Source organism: Pogoniulus pusillus, chromosome 13 (genome assembly GCF_015220805.1).
Source record: "Pogoniulus pusillus isolate bPogPus1 chromosome 13, bPogPus1.pri, whole genome shotgun sequence".
Classification (NCBI taxonomy): Eukaryota; Metazoa; Chordata; class Aves; order Piciformes; family Lybiidae; genus Pogoniulus; species Pogoniulus pusillus.
In genome coordinates, this window is record NC_087276.1 from 20,068,779 (window position 1) to 20,086,307 (window position 17,529).

The window sequence follows — 17,529 nt, forward strand, 5'->3', positions numbered from 1 at the left end:
GGTGCCAGGGGAAGCTGTGACCTTGAGTAACACCACCAAGTCGTATCTCAGTCCCCACATCTGCTGTCCTTTGCTAACCAACCCCAACCCAGGCCCTTAGATGAGGGGCTGGAAGGCAGCAGGGAGATCCCTTGGGTATTTTAATGTTGTACTCCTGAGGCTCAGCTAGACTTATACTGCTTGTAGGAGCTTCTGTGGAGATGCTCCTGAGCGCAACCAGAACAAAGCCCTCCTGCCTGCAGCCAGCCTAGGTGACAGAGCTGCAACCTCAAGGCTTGAAACCATCTCACACCTCGAGTTCTGGTTCTGTATCACACCTCAGCCCAGCTCAGGGTGTGAGCAGTGAAGGGATGGTTGCTGCTTTCTGCCTTAGACCCTAAGCACAGCAGGACAAGCTGTCATGGAGCTCTCAGAGGCATCCAGCAAGTTCATTTTCACACTAAATATCTCAAGCCTCAGCTTCATCCACCCACCAAAACAAAACTCTACTCCAAATATCACTAAAGCAAAATTCCACACCAGTAGCGGCAGGCACCAGCCTGGTTGCAAGCCCAAGCCCAGACCTTCACCTCCAGCAGGTTGTGACCCCACCGTGGTGGCCAGGCACAGCCAGCATGTGCAGCCTCCAAGAGCACTGGGGCACCAGATAAAATTCAGGGAATTCATCCTCATTCCCTGGGGAGGACACCATCAATCCCTAAGGAACACCTCCCAGAATCCCAGTGTTACCAGCACAGGGCATTCTGGCTGCAGGGACCCAGAAGCTTCTGCAAACACATTTTGCTATGGAGCCTTATTTTTCCCCCGGCAACACCAGCAAAGCCATCCAAGTTCCTCCGGTATGCCGGTGCCACCGCACCACACGCTGCCGCTTTGCCCTTAGCCCCCCCCTCCCCCCTCCCCAGTCTGGGTTAAGCACGTTAAAAATTACAAACTTCCCCCTGCCTGTCTTTGTTCTTGGAGGGGGGGAGGGGGTGTTTATCTGAGGCCTCAGCCACCAGTAACAAACCCCAAACAGCTCCAAAAACACCGACTGGTTGCTTAGTTAATTAAAAAATTATGACTAAGCTGCTTCCCCAGCCTGGGCAAGGCAAAGCTGGGGGATGCTGCTGCTCAGCCCCGGTGGAGATGCTCCGAGGCCGGTTCAGGGGCTGGTCCCCGGGATGAGGGACGGTTCCTGCACCACCATCCCCCCACCTCCACCCTAGACGCTCCCCCGGCGCGACACTCACCTTGACACTGAAAGCCCTGCTTGCCGAAGCCCCTGCGAAGAGAGGAGAGCAGTGAGTCACCGAGCGCAGTACCGGCAACAGCGCAACGACCCTGCCCGCAATAGGCACCGGCTGGGGTCAGTGGGGGGCCCATGGGAGATGGCCAGGGAGGGAGTGCCCGGAGGAAGCTGACGGAGTTGGGGCGGAGGGGGCCGCACCGGGCTGGGTCGAGGGTACCGAAGCTGTTTAGGGTCATGCAGAAGGCACAAGGTGGAGTCTCAGAGGAAGTCGAGGGTCTCAAGGCGGGCAAGCTGGGACTCCGCCGAGCCAAAGGGTCTCAGAGCCAGCTAGGGTTCCGGAGGTGGGGAGGGTGGATGTGGGAGGAGATAGAGGATCCCCAAGCGCGCAAGGAGGGGGTCCTGCTAGGCAGAATCGAGGGTCCCGGAGGAAGCACAGGGGAGTCCTGCTGACCCTCCTGGGTCGAGGGTCCCGGAGAGGGTCGGGAGCTCTGGAGGGTACAAAGTGATGAGGTCTCGTCGAGCAGAGAGAGGGCCCCAGAGTGGGCCAAGGCGTCCCGAAGCCGTTGAGAGGGGGTCCCGCCGGCCCGGGCCGGGTCTCCAGGGGGTGCCAGATTCCGGGGTGGGGGGAGCTCCACTCACCAGATGAAGTCGGTGCAATGGCTGCAGAAGGTTGGCTGCTTGAAGAACCTCGCGGTGAACTTGTGGTTCTTCACCTCATGGACGTTCTTCTGCCGCAGGGCTCCCTTCCGAGCAAAACGCACCGGGCCCTCCTCACTCTCGGAGCCCGGTGTCGATGCCGGCGGCTCGGCCATGCTGTACCAGGGGCTGCCGGCCGCCGGCTCCGCCCGCTTGGGTTCGGTTGGGCCCGGCTGGGCTCGGTTCGGCTCGGCCCCGTGCGCTGCAGCTGGGGCCGGGGCTCGGCGGCACTCAGCACCTCTGGCTGCAGCTGGCGGGAGCCTCCGACACACACCCGGGGCCGCCCCGCCCCCTCATTTACATAATGGTGCGCACCGCCCCCTCATCTGCATAGCGAGACACGCCCCTCGCTCGCGCTGCACGGGTGTGCCCCGCCCCTCTGCTTTGCATGCTGATTTGCATGCTGATTTGCATACGGGGCGCGGAGGGAGCCTCCCCAGCTCCCAGCCGGTGGGCGCAGTGGGCGGGGCCTCTTCTGGACACAGCATGCGGCCCCCGCCCCCCGCCGGGATGCTGCGGGCACCGGCAGCCGGCAGCCTTGCTTGTCCCCCGACCGGCACCGCGCTGGGGGCATCGTCCTCTCCTGTCCAGCTGCCGCTGCAAGGGAGATACCATCCTGTCTTTCTCACGCTGCGGTGGGCTGCTCTGGTCTGAGCCGACAGGGTGGGATGAGAAGGGGTTGTGGCGTGGATAAGGGACAATAACGACGAGATTAATGAGAATAGAGATGGCAATAATTATAATAGTGGTGACAATAATTACAACGATACTGAGGATTCCAATAACAGACAAAATGAACCCAAGAAAATCCTCCCTACAAACCAGGCCTGGGGAGTTCCCCAGGAACAATGCCCACTTCAGGACTGGCACTGAAAATGATGTGTTTTTTTCCCCAGACTCCCTCAAGACTCTGAGGATTCCCAGGAATTATTCTGCTCTACCTCAGTTTTCTGCTCCACAAAAGTCAGGAGCAGCAGCAGCTGGGATTTTAGAGGGATCTAGGGAGAGATGGGGCACAGCTCCACAGCTGGCTGGAAGCTGAAGTGACTATGGCTCATGTGGCCAATCTCCCACAGACAGGGCCGGGTAGACGAACAGGCACAGGAGATGGAAATGCCACCAGTTTAGGAGCTCTCTTGGAACACTTGCTTTAAGCTTACAACTCAAACATTGACTGTCTTGTACCCAGCTGACTGAGGACATCCTAGTTGAGCAGGACAAGGGGGGTTTCAAACCACATCTGTTCACCTCTATTGTCCCTGCTGTCAGGGTTCTGAAGCTCAGATCTGCCAACCTCCTCCTCCAGTATCCACGTCTCCCAGTGCCATCCTGGTGCACTGAGGGATGTCTTCAGTGAACTGGGTACAAGACGGTCAGTATCTGAGCTGTAAGTTTAAAACCAACATTCCAAGAGGACCATAGAATCATAGAGTGTTTTTTGCTGGAAGGGACCTACAAAGGTCATCTTGGCTAACACCTACAGTCAGCAGTGACACCTCCAGATAGAGCAGGTTGCTCAGAGCCCCGTCACGTTTGACCTTGAATGTCTCTAGGGATGTGGCCTCCACCACATCCCTGGGCAACCTGTTCCAGTGTCTCAGCATCCTCATCGTGAGGAAATTCCTCCTTCTGTGCCTGGTCTGGGAGCTGAAGGGATGAAAATTCCAATCAGAGCAGGAGAAGGCTTTATCTCAAACACAGCCACAAGAATTTTTCTGCCAACAACAACAATAACTCCAAATTCTTATCTGTGGGATTTAATTCTGGGTCTGCAGCCCTCTGATCATTTTCCTTCTGTAGCCCCAGACCGTCCCTGCTCCGCTGCCATCCAGCCCTCCATCCCACCAGTTCCTTTCCTGAGCACTGCTCCTCCAGCTCTGTGGAATTAAACACCCAGGAGACCTTCCAGAAATAGGCCTGGAGCTGTTATTAGGCAGCTCTGTGACGAGGTTCATTACAGTAATCAAGCCTGGTGACCCGTCCTGCTGCTGCCACCAGGAACAGGCAGGCTTGGTACCAACACCCAGCACCGTGTGATTGTGATGCTCTGAAGGAAAAGCAAATTGCCACATCCCTCCTTGTGACATGGGGAAATGGAGGCAACCTTCCCACACCCTGCCAGGCAAAGTGGGGGCTGCAAATGGGGTTTTTTCTCCCCATCATCAAGCTGCAGGGGGTCTCCTGCCCGGGGAGGGAGCACTTTTCACTGCTGGCTTGCACATGGAAATCAGCGCCGCAGAATGATCTCCTCCTGCACAGGGAGGGCTGGGAGGCATCAGGAGAAGAATACCAGGTAATCACAAGCCCCTTTGGGTTCCTTCCTTCTGCACCCCCCCTCTTCCCTGAGCACATGCTGCTCTTCACGTGGAGCCAGGCTGAATTCTTCTCGTTTTCACTGCAAACCCTGGGCTTTGCCTGCTTCTTCTTCCTTCTGCTGCTGCTGCTGCAGGTACCCATTTTACAGAGCTGCTGCATGTGGGACCCAGCAGCAGCAGGAACCACAGAGAATGTCTTTCCTCTTACCCTGCAAGTGTGGGTAAAGCCTTTGATGCTGTTTAGAAACAATTTCTTTGCTGCAAGCATGGTCAGGGATTGGAAGAGACTGCCCAGAGGGGTAGGGAAATCCCCATCCCTGGAGGGGTTCAAGAAATGTGTAGCCATGGCACTGTGGAACATGGTTAAATGGCCATGGTTGTGCAGGGTCAAGTGGTTGGATTTGATTATCTTAGAGGTCTTCTCCAACCAATACAATTCTATGATATTCAAGTCATCATTCATGCCCAAGATGTTATCACTCTCCTGAGCCATGACCTTGCCAACTCAGGTTCAGTTCCTGCTCTCAGAAGGTTTCTGAAGTTCAATGCTGAACAACACCCTCAGGGTCACATCACATTAAAGGAAGAGTTTCAAGACCAGAACCTCTCAGCACTTTGAGACGTTGAGCTGAACATCCCAGCAGCTCCTTCCTCTGAGGAAATGATCCTGTGTGTTAATGCAAGTCAAGTCCCCACAGGTGCAAAGCTCTGGATTAGCACAGCACAGTGCATGGAGTGAGGGGAAATCAGCTCCATCCGTTCCTGCTGCCCTAACAGTGCAGGTTCTGGATCCTGTGTTCCTATCCCAGCTCCTGCCAGCAGAGAAAATCACAGAATGATGGACTTGTTTTGGTTGGAAAAACCCTTTAAGATCGTAGAGTCCAACCCTTAGCCCAGCGCTGCCAGGTCACTACTAAACCATGGCCCTCAGCACCACATCTCCACAGCATTGGAATACTTCCAGGGGTGGGGACTCCATCACTGCCCTGAGCAGCCTGGACCAGGCCTTGACAGCCCTCAAGGGAAAGAAATTATCCTTCACGTTCAACATAAACCTTCCCTGGAACAGCCTGAAGCCATTCCTCTTGTCTCATCACTTGTTACCTGGGAGAAGAGACCAACCTTCATCTATCTCCAACCCCCTGTCAGAGGACTGTAAAGAGCCAGAAGGTCTATCTTCAGCTTCCTCTTCTCCATGCTAAATAACCCCAGGTCCCTAGCTGCTCCTCACCAGCCCTGTTCTCCAAACCCTTCCCCAGCTTTGTTGCTCTTCTCTGGACCTGCTCCAACCCCTCAATGTCATTCTTGGAGTGAGGGGCCCAAATCTGAGCCCAGGATTTGAGGTGCAGGTTAGAGTGGGACACCAAAACTCAGCAGTGATATGAACAATGGGATCTCCTTCCTAACACCTCCAGGCAGCACAGTGCTGCCCAAGCCTAGCTTGCTTTTCCCCTGGGCTCTACATCCTCCCTCCCCAGCTGGGGATGGGATGGAGACCCACAGCCTCCAGAGCTGCCAAGACATCAGGAGCAGGCTCCCATAGAGACATGATTCACATCCTGAGGAAGGGCTCTCATCCTCCCACCGGGCAACTGGTGGAGCTGCTTTGTGGAAGGCAAAGTGTCGGGAAGCATCTGAGCAGAGAGACTGGAGCAAGGCTGCAGTGTTGGAATTGCAGGAGACAAGGAACACAAGCCCCATTCCAACAAAAATCCCCAATCACAACTAGCAGCCTGCAGGGTTCAGGTCAAGAACCTGCTGCAATTGCACTGCCTGCTCTGTTGCACCATAAGATGACAGAATGGTAGGGATTGGAAGGGACCTCCAGAGATCACCCAGTCCAAGCCTTCTGCCAAGGCAGGATCACCCAGGGCAAGTCACACAGGAATACATCCAGATAGGTCTTGAAAGAGTCCTGAGAAGGAGACTCTGCAACCTCTCTGAGCAGCCTGCTTCAGGGATCCAGCACCCTCACACCAAAGAATTTTCTCCTCTTTTTCAGGTGGAACTTCCTGGGTTCCAGTTTGTGTCCATTGCTCCCCGTCCTGTCACAGGAAACCTCTGAAAAGAGCCTGGTCCCTTCTTCTTGCCCCCTACCCTGAAATTTTCATATCAATAAGATTCCCTCTGAGGCTGCTCTTTTCCAGACTAAACAGCCCCAGGTCTCTCAACCTTTCCTCTCCAGACTCTCCATCATCCTCTGTTGGACACTCTCCATTATATTCTTGTCCCTCTTGAACTGGGAGCCCCAGCACTGGACCTCCAGACATGGCCTCACCAGGGCAGAGAACCTCCCTTGACCTGCTGGCCACACTCTTCTTCATGAACCCCAGGAGACCATTTGCCTTCTTGGCCCCCAGGGCACACTGGATAACTTACTGTCCATCAGGACTCTGGGATCCTTCTCCAGGGAGCTGCTTTCCAGCAAGCCAATACCACCAAGACACACTGCAGGTAAGGAGACCCAGGCCCAAAGTCCAGCCAAGAGGCAGAATCCCAAGTAGGCTCTGCTGGCATGAGTGGGATCTGTGCTGGAGCTGTCACCTTGGAGCAGCAACTGGCATGGGAGCAAGTGGCAGCAGCCTCCAGCCCTTCGTGGATGTGGGGAAGCTGCTCCCATGGGGTCCACTCAGGCTTTCTCCAAAGGATTCAGCAAAGAGGGAGAACAGATTTAACAGATTCTTCCCCTTTTTTTGAGCATTTGTTTCTTGGGGCCCTGAAAACAGCACAGGAAACAGGTGGAGGAAGAGCCAAGCTCTAATTAAATCTAAAGGTGTCTCAGTGGCCACTATCTCCCTTTGCAGATGTCATCCCGACCCCACAGCCTGCCAGGGGGGCTGACAGGGATCAGGGACCCTGGAATGGCAGTGGGCAACCCTGGAGCAGATCGAGAAGACCATGCAGATGGGATGGGAGACACTGGAGCAGGAACAGGGGACTCTGCAGCAGGCATGGGGGACCTTGGGGCAGGCACAGGGCACCCTGGGACAGGGAAGAGATATGCTAAAGTAAGGATGGAGGACCCTGGAGCACGGACAGAAGACCCTAGAGCAGGGATGAGTGGCTCTGGAGCAGGGACCTGCCAAGCAGCAATTACTCTGTGGGCAGCAAGACTCAGCTGTGGCTCTCACACCAAGTACCTCCTCATCTCCTCACACCTCCTCGCAGCTCTGCACAGCTCCTGTGAAGCTTCCTGAGGACACCCTTGAGTGGGCTGGATGCAGGCTGGTAGGGTCCTGAGAGGGGTCTCCCTATGCCTGGGGGAGGTGCTGAGGCACCAGCACTGCTGCTGTGGGGCTAGGAAACAGAAGGAGAACTTTAAAAGCTTTCACTCAGTATGTTCATGCCAGGAAAAGGCAGACACAGGCCCCCACACTGACATTCTTCTTTCTTTGGAGGAAAGCCCTGGTCCCACCAAACTTGGGAGAAGCTTCTTGCTGCTACCAGCAGCTGGTTCTTCAGGCCCCCAGCAGATTCTGCCCAGGTGGCACCCAAGGGCAATGTGGCTGCAGCAATGGCACATGGGGTAAAGGGCCCATGGGGCAAAGCCAGGATCCATGGACTGCTGCTGCCCTCGGCCCCACTGGTCACCCCCTGGGGAGGGGGCTCTGCCCCAGACCCCATGGGGGCACTGGGGATGGAGAGGGTGACAGGCAGTGCCCCGCAGCAAGATGACATCTGCTGTGCTGGTTTTTCCCTTCTGCTGTGGCAGATTTTTGCAGTTTCACGTCCTCCGTGCAGAGAGGATGGAGCCAGGAAGAGGGAAGCTGCCTCCGTGTGAGGAGAGACTCAGCTACCCACCCACCACGGGCAGCAGCAGCCCTCACCGCCAGCTGCTGGCTGAGAAAACACAGCCCAGAGCTCAGCTGAGCCTTACATAAACCCTCACCGCTGAGCACTGGGGAAAGCCACAGTGGTAGGTGTGGGCAGCAGTGTTTGGCTGGCACAGCCACTGCTCTGCCTTCAGATGCCTAAAGCAATCCTGCCCCTTTTCCTTCACCCAGCTGCTTCAGCTGCCTCGTCCTGACTCAACATTTTGGCCCCTGGGATGTGTTTCAAAGCCGTGGAGGTGTGGGGCTTGGGGGTATGGCTCAGTGGTGGACTTGGTAGACCACTTAGTGGTTAATGGTTGGACTGGAAGATCTTGAAGGTCTTCTCCAACTGGAATGGTTCTATGATTCTATGCTGAAAGGTTCTGTGTTCTGGGGCTGTGGCCCAGAATCTGTCACTGAGAGCCTCAGGACCACGTCCTGTGGTGATGAGGCTGCCAGGGAACACTGAGGGCTCCAGCTGGCTCTGCAGAGCATCTCTGCTCACCCAGGTGGGGTTCCAAACACAGAGCAAAGACATAGAATCACAGGATCATAGAATCAAAAAACGGTTTGGGGGGGCCTTAAAGATCATCTTAAGTATCTCTTAAGGGTCAACAATCTTAAGATGATCTCTTACAGACCATCAATGATCTCCAGAGGTCGCTTTCAACACCTACCATTCTGTGATTCTATGACCTAGTTCCAACCCCCCCCCCGCCATCTCCTCCTCGACCAGCTTGCTCAAAACCCCACCCACCCTGGCTTTGAATCCTCCCAGGCTTGGAGTCTCCACAGCTTCTCTGGACAACCTGTTCCAGAGCCTCACCACATAAAGCAGATCCCAGCGGTCTGGCTGCAGAGATCCAGCTCACTAAAGCAGGGCAGAGAGTGAGCCTTGGCAGGTGACAGAGTAGCCACCCACCCTTTCCAAAGAGGACCTGAGTGGCCTCTCAGAGGACTGAGTTTGATTGTCACTCCATCAGTCTGGCTGGTAGGAAAGGCAGCGTTCAGGCATGCTGGGCAGAGAAGAGGAGACCTGGCAGAAGCAAGCAAAGGAATCCTGCCCCTAATGGTCCTCAGAGTGCAGGTTATTTGGCTGGCAGAGAGCTGGCCTGTGCTGCCCCTCCACCCAACCACCCTGAGGCAGGGGGACCTGAGCAAGTGAAGGCTTCATTCACCCCAAGTCCACCCAGCCAGGGCAGAGCAGGCATCTCCCCATCTCCTGAGAGCACCATCCACAGCAGAAGCAGAGACTGTGCCCTGTTTCCAGGCTTCCAGCTGGTCTGTGCTCCTTTGCCTAGGACTCAAGGACACCCAAGAGCAAAGACAGGGCACAGGGACAGCCTGGAGGTGCAGTGCCCAGTGAGGAGATGCCAGGCTGCACGGAGCAGCGGGGCACAGCCAGAACCCAGGCAGATCCTGGCTCAGGCTGGCAGTGCCCGGTGTTGAGGGCTTTCATTACTATTTGCCAGGCCCACCAAGGTTTCTCCATCCCTCCTCAAAGCCAAGCAGATGAATAAATGAGATGAGGAGCCCATATCGTTCACTGCTCCGTGGTCAGACACCCTCCAGGAGCTCCAGTAAGGGGGCAGCACCAACCCTGCCAGGAGCAGCAGAACCTGAGCGCTCCGAAGCTGCGTGCGGGGGTGGGGGGAGCAGCCACACGTCGTGTGGCTGTGTGGTTTGGAACATCACAAACACGGTTAGGCTGCTTAAATATTTCATATCCCTGTCTTGTTGCCTTTCAGGATGAACAAATTAATTCTGTTTCATGTACCCCAGCAATGGCCCACATCAAACCACCCTCCTGCACCGCTGCTTAAACAAAGCTGCAGCTCAGATCCCCAGGGATTCTGCTGCTTGTCTCCAAACCCCTGGGATCGATGGGTGCCTTTCATGTGCCCGGGTTGATAGCAAAGGATCATTGCTTCCTGCTATCGATCCCAACCACTGGGGATTTCCCAGTGCTTTCCAACTGGGTCAGGCCAGTGGTGAATTCAGTGTGGTGGCAGGAACCACAGAGGCATTGCCACCACTCTGCCACCTCCGCCTCCTCCACTGGTGTGCAAAGGGGAACTCCAGGCTCAGGACAAGCAGGCAGCAGCATTGCAGCTTGAGGAAAACACTACCTTTTTCTGCTGGGTTATAAAAGTGAGACTCAGATTGGACAGTGAGACCCAAGCTGGGCAGCGAAACTCAGACTGAGCAGTGAGAAGCCCAAGGTGCTTGGTCGCTTTCCCAGCAGCTGCTCTAACTCAGCCCCTGTCCCACGGGTGCTGGGCAGTCCTGGCCAGGCAGCTCTTCACTCTTCCTTTCACAGAATCACAGCATGGTGGGGGTTGGAAGGGACTTCTGGACATCATCCAGTCCAACCCCCCTTCCAAGGAAGGGTAACCCAAAGAAAGTCAAGCAGGAGCACATCCATGTGGGTTCTGAGCATCAATGTTGTCCTCTGGAGGCAGAGAAGAGGGGGAGAAGGAGTGCCCACACACCCACTGGTATTAGTGGTGCCACCCTCCCCGCATTGCTCTTCTGTCCCTACCCAGGCTGCAGCACCTCCTTCCTCTGGCACATGACTTTGGTTGTGCCATAGTAAACCCCAGCTGCCCCTCCCCCAGGAAGGGAATTTCTCCACAGCACTCCCCCACCCAAGGGCTGGATGCTTCTCTACACATGGTCCATCACACCACCCAGAAGCATTGTCTGGTCCTGAAGCTGCCCCCCAGCCCTTCGAGGAGCCTATTTGAGCACCAGCAAGGTTCAGTCACGCTGAGCTTTGCCTGGAGGACTTCCCTCACAGCTGGCCCTTTAACCCCCTCCCTTACAGCTGCTTCTGCTGCTCCACACTCAGCTGATCATTCCCTGAGCCAGCAAATCCTCACTCCACAGAGACCAGATGGGCCCCGCTGCAGGTCGGAGATGCTCTGGGTGGGAGGATGCTCTGGTGCCCATTTCCTCAGGAATGTCATCACCTGGCTGCCCTAAATCCTGAGGGATGGAAATCCTCAGATGTTCCTACTCTGGCTTTGGCTTTTGCCCACCCCCCCAGCTTACCCTGGCATGGCTGCTGGCATGCTCTCAGCACCTAAATCCCTTCACGCAGATGCTGCACTGCAAGTCCAGCTGCTCTGCCCTGCTTGTTCACTTCAAGTGCCACGGGTCTGCTGCTGCTGCTACCACTGCAGCATCATGTTCGTGCCCTGCTCTCCTTCCCCCAGCAGCTCCACTCCTCGGCCTCCCTCTCTCCAGCTGATCCAGTCATTTCCCAGCAAAACCCAATCTGGGATAAAGCACATATCTGGTAGCACAGGGTGGGGTTTGTCTTTTCTCACCGTTTTTATCTCCTCTTGTTTTTCCACTGCAGATTATTCCAGTTTCAAGTCAGACAAAGCTGGAGAGGAAAAGCAAGAAGGAAAAAAATGCCCTGAAAACAGAGCCCAGGCTGGTGGTGAAGTTCCAGAAATATCTGAAAATGTTTAATCAAAAAAAGCTGAGAAAAAGATTCAAACTCCCCCCACCCGAAGGATTTTGTTGCTTTACTGTTTTGGAAATGAAAAAGGATTTTTGAATGGAGAATATTTGCATGAGGCTTTCACTCCTCTCCACCTCAGTGACTCAGCCTGGGGATTGGACAGCAGTGCTTCAGCTGCTGCTGGGCTTCCTTCACCCCCGGAGCATCCCCTGGGTTGGAGGTTGGAGGGATGTGGGGGCCAGGCTGCCCCAGAGCATCCTCTGGATCCCAGGAGGCTGCCCCAGCAGCCCCAGCCCAAGGCAGCAAGCTCAGCCCTGGCCAAGTGGGACATTTCAGCTGTAGGTTGTTTCGCTCCAGAGCTGGGAGGTTTATTCCCCTCCCTGATGCCTGCTCATCCGAGCTTCTCCTCCAGCTCTCACCGGTTGCCATCTGCAGGAAGCTGTAAATTGTTTTCTGCCTTTTCCCTCCCCATCACAGCTCTTCCAGCTTCTTCCTGTCTTTCTCTGAGCCAGGAGCTCCACAGCACCTGAGCATCATCAACTCTGCAGTGTGTGACCCAACTCCTGCCCCACGGGTGCTGGGAGGTCTGTGGAGATCACAGAATCACAGACTGCACTGGGTTGGAAAGGACACTCAGAGATCATCTTGCCCAATCCCCCTGCACTCAGCAGGGACGCCTGCAACTAATTCAAGTTGCTCAGGGCCCCATCAAGTTTGACCTTGAATGTTTCCACGGATAGGGCCTCAGCCCTGGAGGAACAAATGCAGGGATGCCAAAACCATCATGGCAGATCCTGTCTTCAGGGTGGGTTTTACTCGTTTCTCTTGGTGGACACCAGACCACGGCCAACCAGCTTGCTGTGCCCACCCCAGAGCTGCTGAAGCATGCCCAGATAACCCTTGTCATTCGTGGTGGTCACTTCACAGTGACACCAGAGCAGGGTCTGTGCTCTGCAGCATTCCCTGAGCCACCTGCTTGCTCCAACTCTCCTTCTGCATCTCTCTTCCCAACCTCTCCACAAATTCAGTTGATCTGCAGCTCCCAGAGTAGTTCTGGTGCTCGAGGAGAACCCGTGAGGATAACCTGGACTTTCCCAGACGTTCTGTCTGCTCCACTGTTGCAGGCTAGGCTCTTGGGAGGAGTAGGAGGTGAAATCCTCGGTGCTCCCAGCTCAACCTGCACCACATCCATCCATCCTGGTTGCTCCTTTGGGAATGAACACTTGGCACAGCAAGGACCATCCTGCCATTTCCTCCCCACTCCCCAGCCCATTCCAGGTGGAATCTCCTCCCAGAAAGGACTTTCTGGACTGTCAGCAGGATTCTGAACATAATTAAATCCTGCTGCTTTTTCAGATGTCCTTGGAAGGCGCCTGCCTGACCCATTTTGGCTGTATCCCAGCAATGACAGTGCTGGGGTGGGGAGGGGCAGGAGTGTCTTGCCTGCTCCACTCAAATCCCACTGCCTGCACCCTGCCTTTGCACCATCCATGCTTGGGGTGGGGAGTGGGGGAGGGTTAACGAGCAAAAAGTGGAGGGTGCTGACAGGGGCTGTAATTAGTGAGGAGAAGGGGAAGGGCTGCGCTAAGTGGAGGTGGGGGGGGACGGGACACATCAGCCGGGAGTGGGAGGGGACTGACCATAGTGGTCGCAGAAAGACCCCGCACCCAGGGACCCACCTGTGGGACCTTCAACCTGGAGACCTCCCACCCTGGAGGCTTCCACCCAGACCCTTCTCACCCAGGCATCTCCAGCTCGGGGACGCCTTAGCAGGGACCTCCCACTCACGGGACCCTCCTACCCAGGGACTCCCTCATCCAGAGACCTCCGATCCATGGAACGCCCAACTCAGGACCCTTCCTACGGCGGTCACACCTCCCGGGGACACCCCGCCAGGATCCCCTCCGTGTCCGGCTGCCCCAGGCTGTCTCCGCCGCTCCCGCAGCACACACCCCCCGCCCAGGGATGTCGCCGTTCCCATGGCAACAGGAGCGCTGCGGGATAAAAAGGGAAGAAAAGGGGAAAGAAGCTGAGAAAAGCGCCGGGGGTGGGGAGGAGGGGAAGGGCAGCTGGAGCGCAGGGGACAGGTACCCAGAGGCCACGTCCAACCCTGGGGACAGTCTGGCGCCTGGCCGGGAGATGCTCGCGGCGGGAGGACCCTGGATCCAGGACCCCTCAGCCCAGCAGCATCACTGCAGTGGGGCTGGGGACAGCCACCTCCCCCAGTACCACCCAATATCAGCCACCTTCCCCAGTATCAGCCACCTCAAACGCCCGGAAACCCAAAACGGAGGGGGTCAGCCCACGGTGCACCCCACCTGCCCGCCCGGGGCTAAGGCTGAGAGGTTTTCTCCATGTTCCCGTTAGGTTCTGAAATCAAAAGTTGGTGCCAAACCACCAACGAACTCCAGGACATGGGGCAACAGCACCAGGGGATGGACAGCAAAGCTTGGCTAGTGGCAACAGCAGAGTAGACAGACAGACAGACACAGCACAGAGCCCAGAATAGGACAGGAACTGTGCCCCTGTCCTGGGCACTGGTGAAGATACACCTATAGTACTGGGGCCACTCGAAGAAGGACATTGAGATGCTGGACTGGGTACAGAGAAGGACAACCAAGCTGGTGAAGGGTCTGGAGAAGAGGTCTGATGACAAGCAGCTGAGGAACCTGGGGTTGTTTAGTCTGGAGAAGAGAAGGCTGAGGGGAGACCTCATTGCTCTCTACAACTCCCTGGAAGGAGGCTGAAGCCAGGTGGGGTTGGTCTCTGCTCCCAAAGAACAAGTGATAGGATGAGAGGAAACAGCCTCAAGTTACACCAGGGCAGGTTTAGGTTGACCCTAAGGAACAATTTCTTCCCCAGAGGGTTGTCAAGGCCTGCCCCAGCCTGCCCAGGGCAGTGGTGGAGTCCCCACCCCTGGAAGGTTTCAAATCCAGGAAGATGTGGTGCTGAGGGCTGTGGTTTGGGGGTGACCTGGCAGTGCTGGGTTAAGGCTTGGACTTAGAGGTCTCATCCAACAAACACCATCCTGTGCTTCCATGCTTCTATGATTCTGAGATTCCAGGATTTCAAGATTCCATGACTGTGTGATTGCAGGATTTCATGGTTCCACGGCTGCATGATTCTGTCCTTGCAGGACTCGATGATTCTGTGCTTCTGCCATTGCAGGATTCCATGGCTGCTGCCCGGAGCTCTGTCAAGCCTGGGGATTCCCCTCGGCATGGGCGCCGCTGTGGCTGCAGGGCAGAGGAGGCAGCCTCACCAGCACCAAGGTGCCAATTGCTTCTCCATTAGCAGCCGATGGATTTCTTTTACCAGCCCCTGTGCTTCCCTGCACAATGTTGATCATTTTGATGGAGCATTTGTTTTAATTTCCCAAATGAGGAAGCAATCTTGTAAATATTGTGCGGTAATTAAAGCCGCTATTTATTGTGCAGCGTTCTGGCTGCTGCCAGCACAGAGCCTGATTAGCATTCCCCTTCCACCCAGCCTTTGCTCCAGCCTTTCCCGAGGCTCCAATGGCTTCTTCACAGGCTCATAGACTGCATCGGGTTGGGAGGGACCCTCAGAGCTCATCTTCTCCAACCCCCCCGCCCCGCACTCAGCCAGGACACTTCTTTCTACAGCAGGCTGCTCTGGGACACAGCAAGTCTGATCTGGGATGTCTCCAGGATGGGGCCTCAACCACACCCCTGGGCAGCCTGTTCCACTGTCTCACCACCTTCAGCGTGCAGAACCACCTGACATCCAACCTAAATCTGCCCTGCTCCATTTTCAAACTACTGCCTCTTGTCCTATCCCCACAGGCCCTTCTAAACAGTCCCTCCCCAGCCTTCCTGTAGGTCCCCTTCAGATATTGAGCTGCAGCTCTAAAATCACTCTGGAGCCTTCTCTTCTCCAGGCTGAACAGCTCAACCCGTTCTGGCTGATCCCATAGCAGAGGTGCTCCAGCCTCCGAGCATCTTCATGGCAATGTCCTTCTTGTATTGAGGGTCAGCACCAGTGACCTCATGGCTGACCTTGGAGGAGGATATAGATGGGGACAGGGATGGAATGGATGGTCACGTTTGTGTGTGTGCAGTTGGCTTTGCAGCCCCTGCTTGGGGCTAGGCAGCACAAAGCTGCAGCCCAGCAAGAGAACAGGCTGTGCGTGGCTGGGGGCTGCAGAAATTTCTTTACTATGGTTCAATATCCTCCTTCCAGATCTCCATGGTGACCAGGAGCTGGTGTCTTCTCCAGTGCCAGATGCAGGGGTGGAAAGCAGGCAGTGGCCATGCTGCTGGAGTCTCCACAGAGTGCTGGGGACAAGTGGTGGGGTGAAGAGAATCCCCACGGCCTGGAGAGCAGGACCAGCAGGACAACAGGCTGCTCACAGACCTCAACCATTGACAGTCCCACCCAAACTTGATGGTGAGGGTCAGATCTGTGTCTGAACCTAGGCTTCCACTGTCACCACATCTGCATGAGCACAATTGAGTTTACCCAAAGCTCTGATTTGTGTGACTTCTATTTACTGTTTCCTCTCCACAAACAAACAAAGTAGCAAAACCTGAAAAAAAAACAACTAAATAAAATATTCCTTGTCAGTAAAGATCTCAGGGAGTGCTGTAAAACCCCTTTGAAATGGAAATCTCTCTGGCCTCAGCCTTGCTGGGTGCAGGGGGAAGTGATGCTGAGTGTCACCAGGTGTGCAGGAGGAGCTGCAGCCTCTGCTGCTCAGCTCCCCCCTGAGCCGGGGGGAAGCAGGGCTCCGGGGGTCCAGGCCTCCACATCATCCCCTCCCCAGGCTCCCTACTAGGAGACCCAGCTCCATGCTGGCTCCTCTCTGGGGAGCCCGAGTGGGCTGCTGCTGCTGCCGGCAAGATGAAGACTCAATAACATGAGCAGAGGCAGAAGCAGGAGGTGGGAGTGCAGGGCTAAGCCACTCTCCCCACATTGCTCTTCCACCAGCCTTACTCAAGGGCACTGTTCGCAGGGGGTCAGGGCAGAGATCCCTTCATCGGACCCAGACCATCCTCAACAGTCCTCCATGAAGCAGCCTCAGCTCTCTGGCTGCCATCGCTTGCAGGAGCCCCCAGCGCTCTGTGTGTGCTGCTGATGCTCGTTAGTGCTCCTTGCTAACGAGGCTGCTTCGGCGTCTGTGCCTCGCTTTGAGCTGCACAGGAAACAGAGAAACAGGCTGGCAAGGTGCTGCAGGGTGGCACAGTGCAAGGAACACGGCGTGGGGGTGAGGGACACAGTATGGAAGCACGTGATGTAGCACGGTGGCAAAAGACATGGCATGGCAGTGCCCTCGCCACATGGCACAGTGGTGAGGAACGTGGTGTGGTGACAAGGGACAGGCATGGCAATGAGGGAAGTGACATGGTGACAAGGGACGTGGCAGAGCAGCAAGGGATGTTGCCTGGCTTCAAGACCTGTCCTGCTGGCACCGCCCGAGCACCGGGGGGCACAAGCCTGTCCCCATGCCCGTGCCGCCTGGACCGCACTGCTGCCAGGGCTGAAAAGCTTTCCTAGAACACATCGACTCCCACTCCTCATCCATCGCCTCACTCCCTGTCTCCTACATGCAGATGCCAGCTCACACGCAGCACCGGCTCCACACGTCATCGCCCACCTCCACTGTCCCCTGCACCCCCACAATGGTGCCCACGCAGCCACTGCCACGCTCGTCCCTGGGGAGCCCCCACCCAATAGCGAGCACCCATGGGAGCTCCCCGTGGCACTAGTACCTGTGTGGGAGCTCCCTGTAGCACCAGCAGCCATGTGGGAGCTCCCTGTGGCACCAGCACCCAGGGTAATGAACAAGAGTGCTCCAAGGGCTCACTCAGAGACCCAGGAGGTGGGCATGGGGGTGGGCTGCCAGAGATGTGCCAGCCAAACGAGGAGCTGCCCTGGAAGCCAGAACCTCCCTAGTTTGCTCCTGCAAGCAGGAGGGAGCTGAGAAGCAGGGTGGTGCTGTGGGATGTTGGACCCCGCTGAGGAGCAGAGCATCCTGCTGTA

The 17,529-nt window shown here is 56.1% G+C and overlaps 1 protein-coding gene across 2 annotated transcripts in view; it reads right to left on the reverse strand.

Annotated features, from left to right (window-relative positions):
- Nucleotides 1-2,228, reverse strand: part of PRKCB (protein kinase C beta) — a 116,363-nt gene extending 114,135 nt beyond the window's left edge. Inside the window, exons 1-2 of one of the 2 annotated variants that reach the window (XM_064153332.1) lie at nucleotides 1,871-2,227; nucleotides 1,233-1,264 (exon numbers count right to left, since the gene is read on the reverse strand). In XM_064153332.1, the coding sequence (XP_064009402.1) occupies nucleotides 1,233-1,264; nucleotides 1,871-2,043 (205 nt within the window). In that variant the 5' untranslated portion in view covers nucleotides 2,044-2,227. Of the gene's footprint in view, nucleotides 1-1,232; nucleotides 1,265-1,870 lie in introns of both variants that reach the window. The other variant, XM_064153331.1, reaches the window with a different exon arrangement.
- Between the last annotated feature and the right edge of the window lie 15,301 nt (nucleotides 2,229-17,529).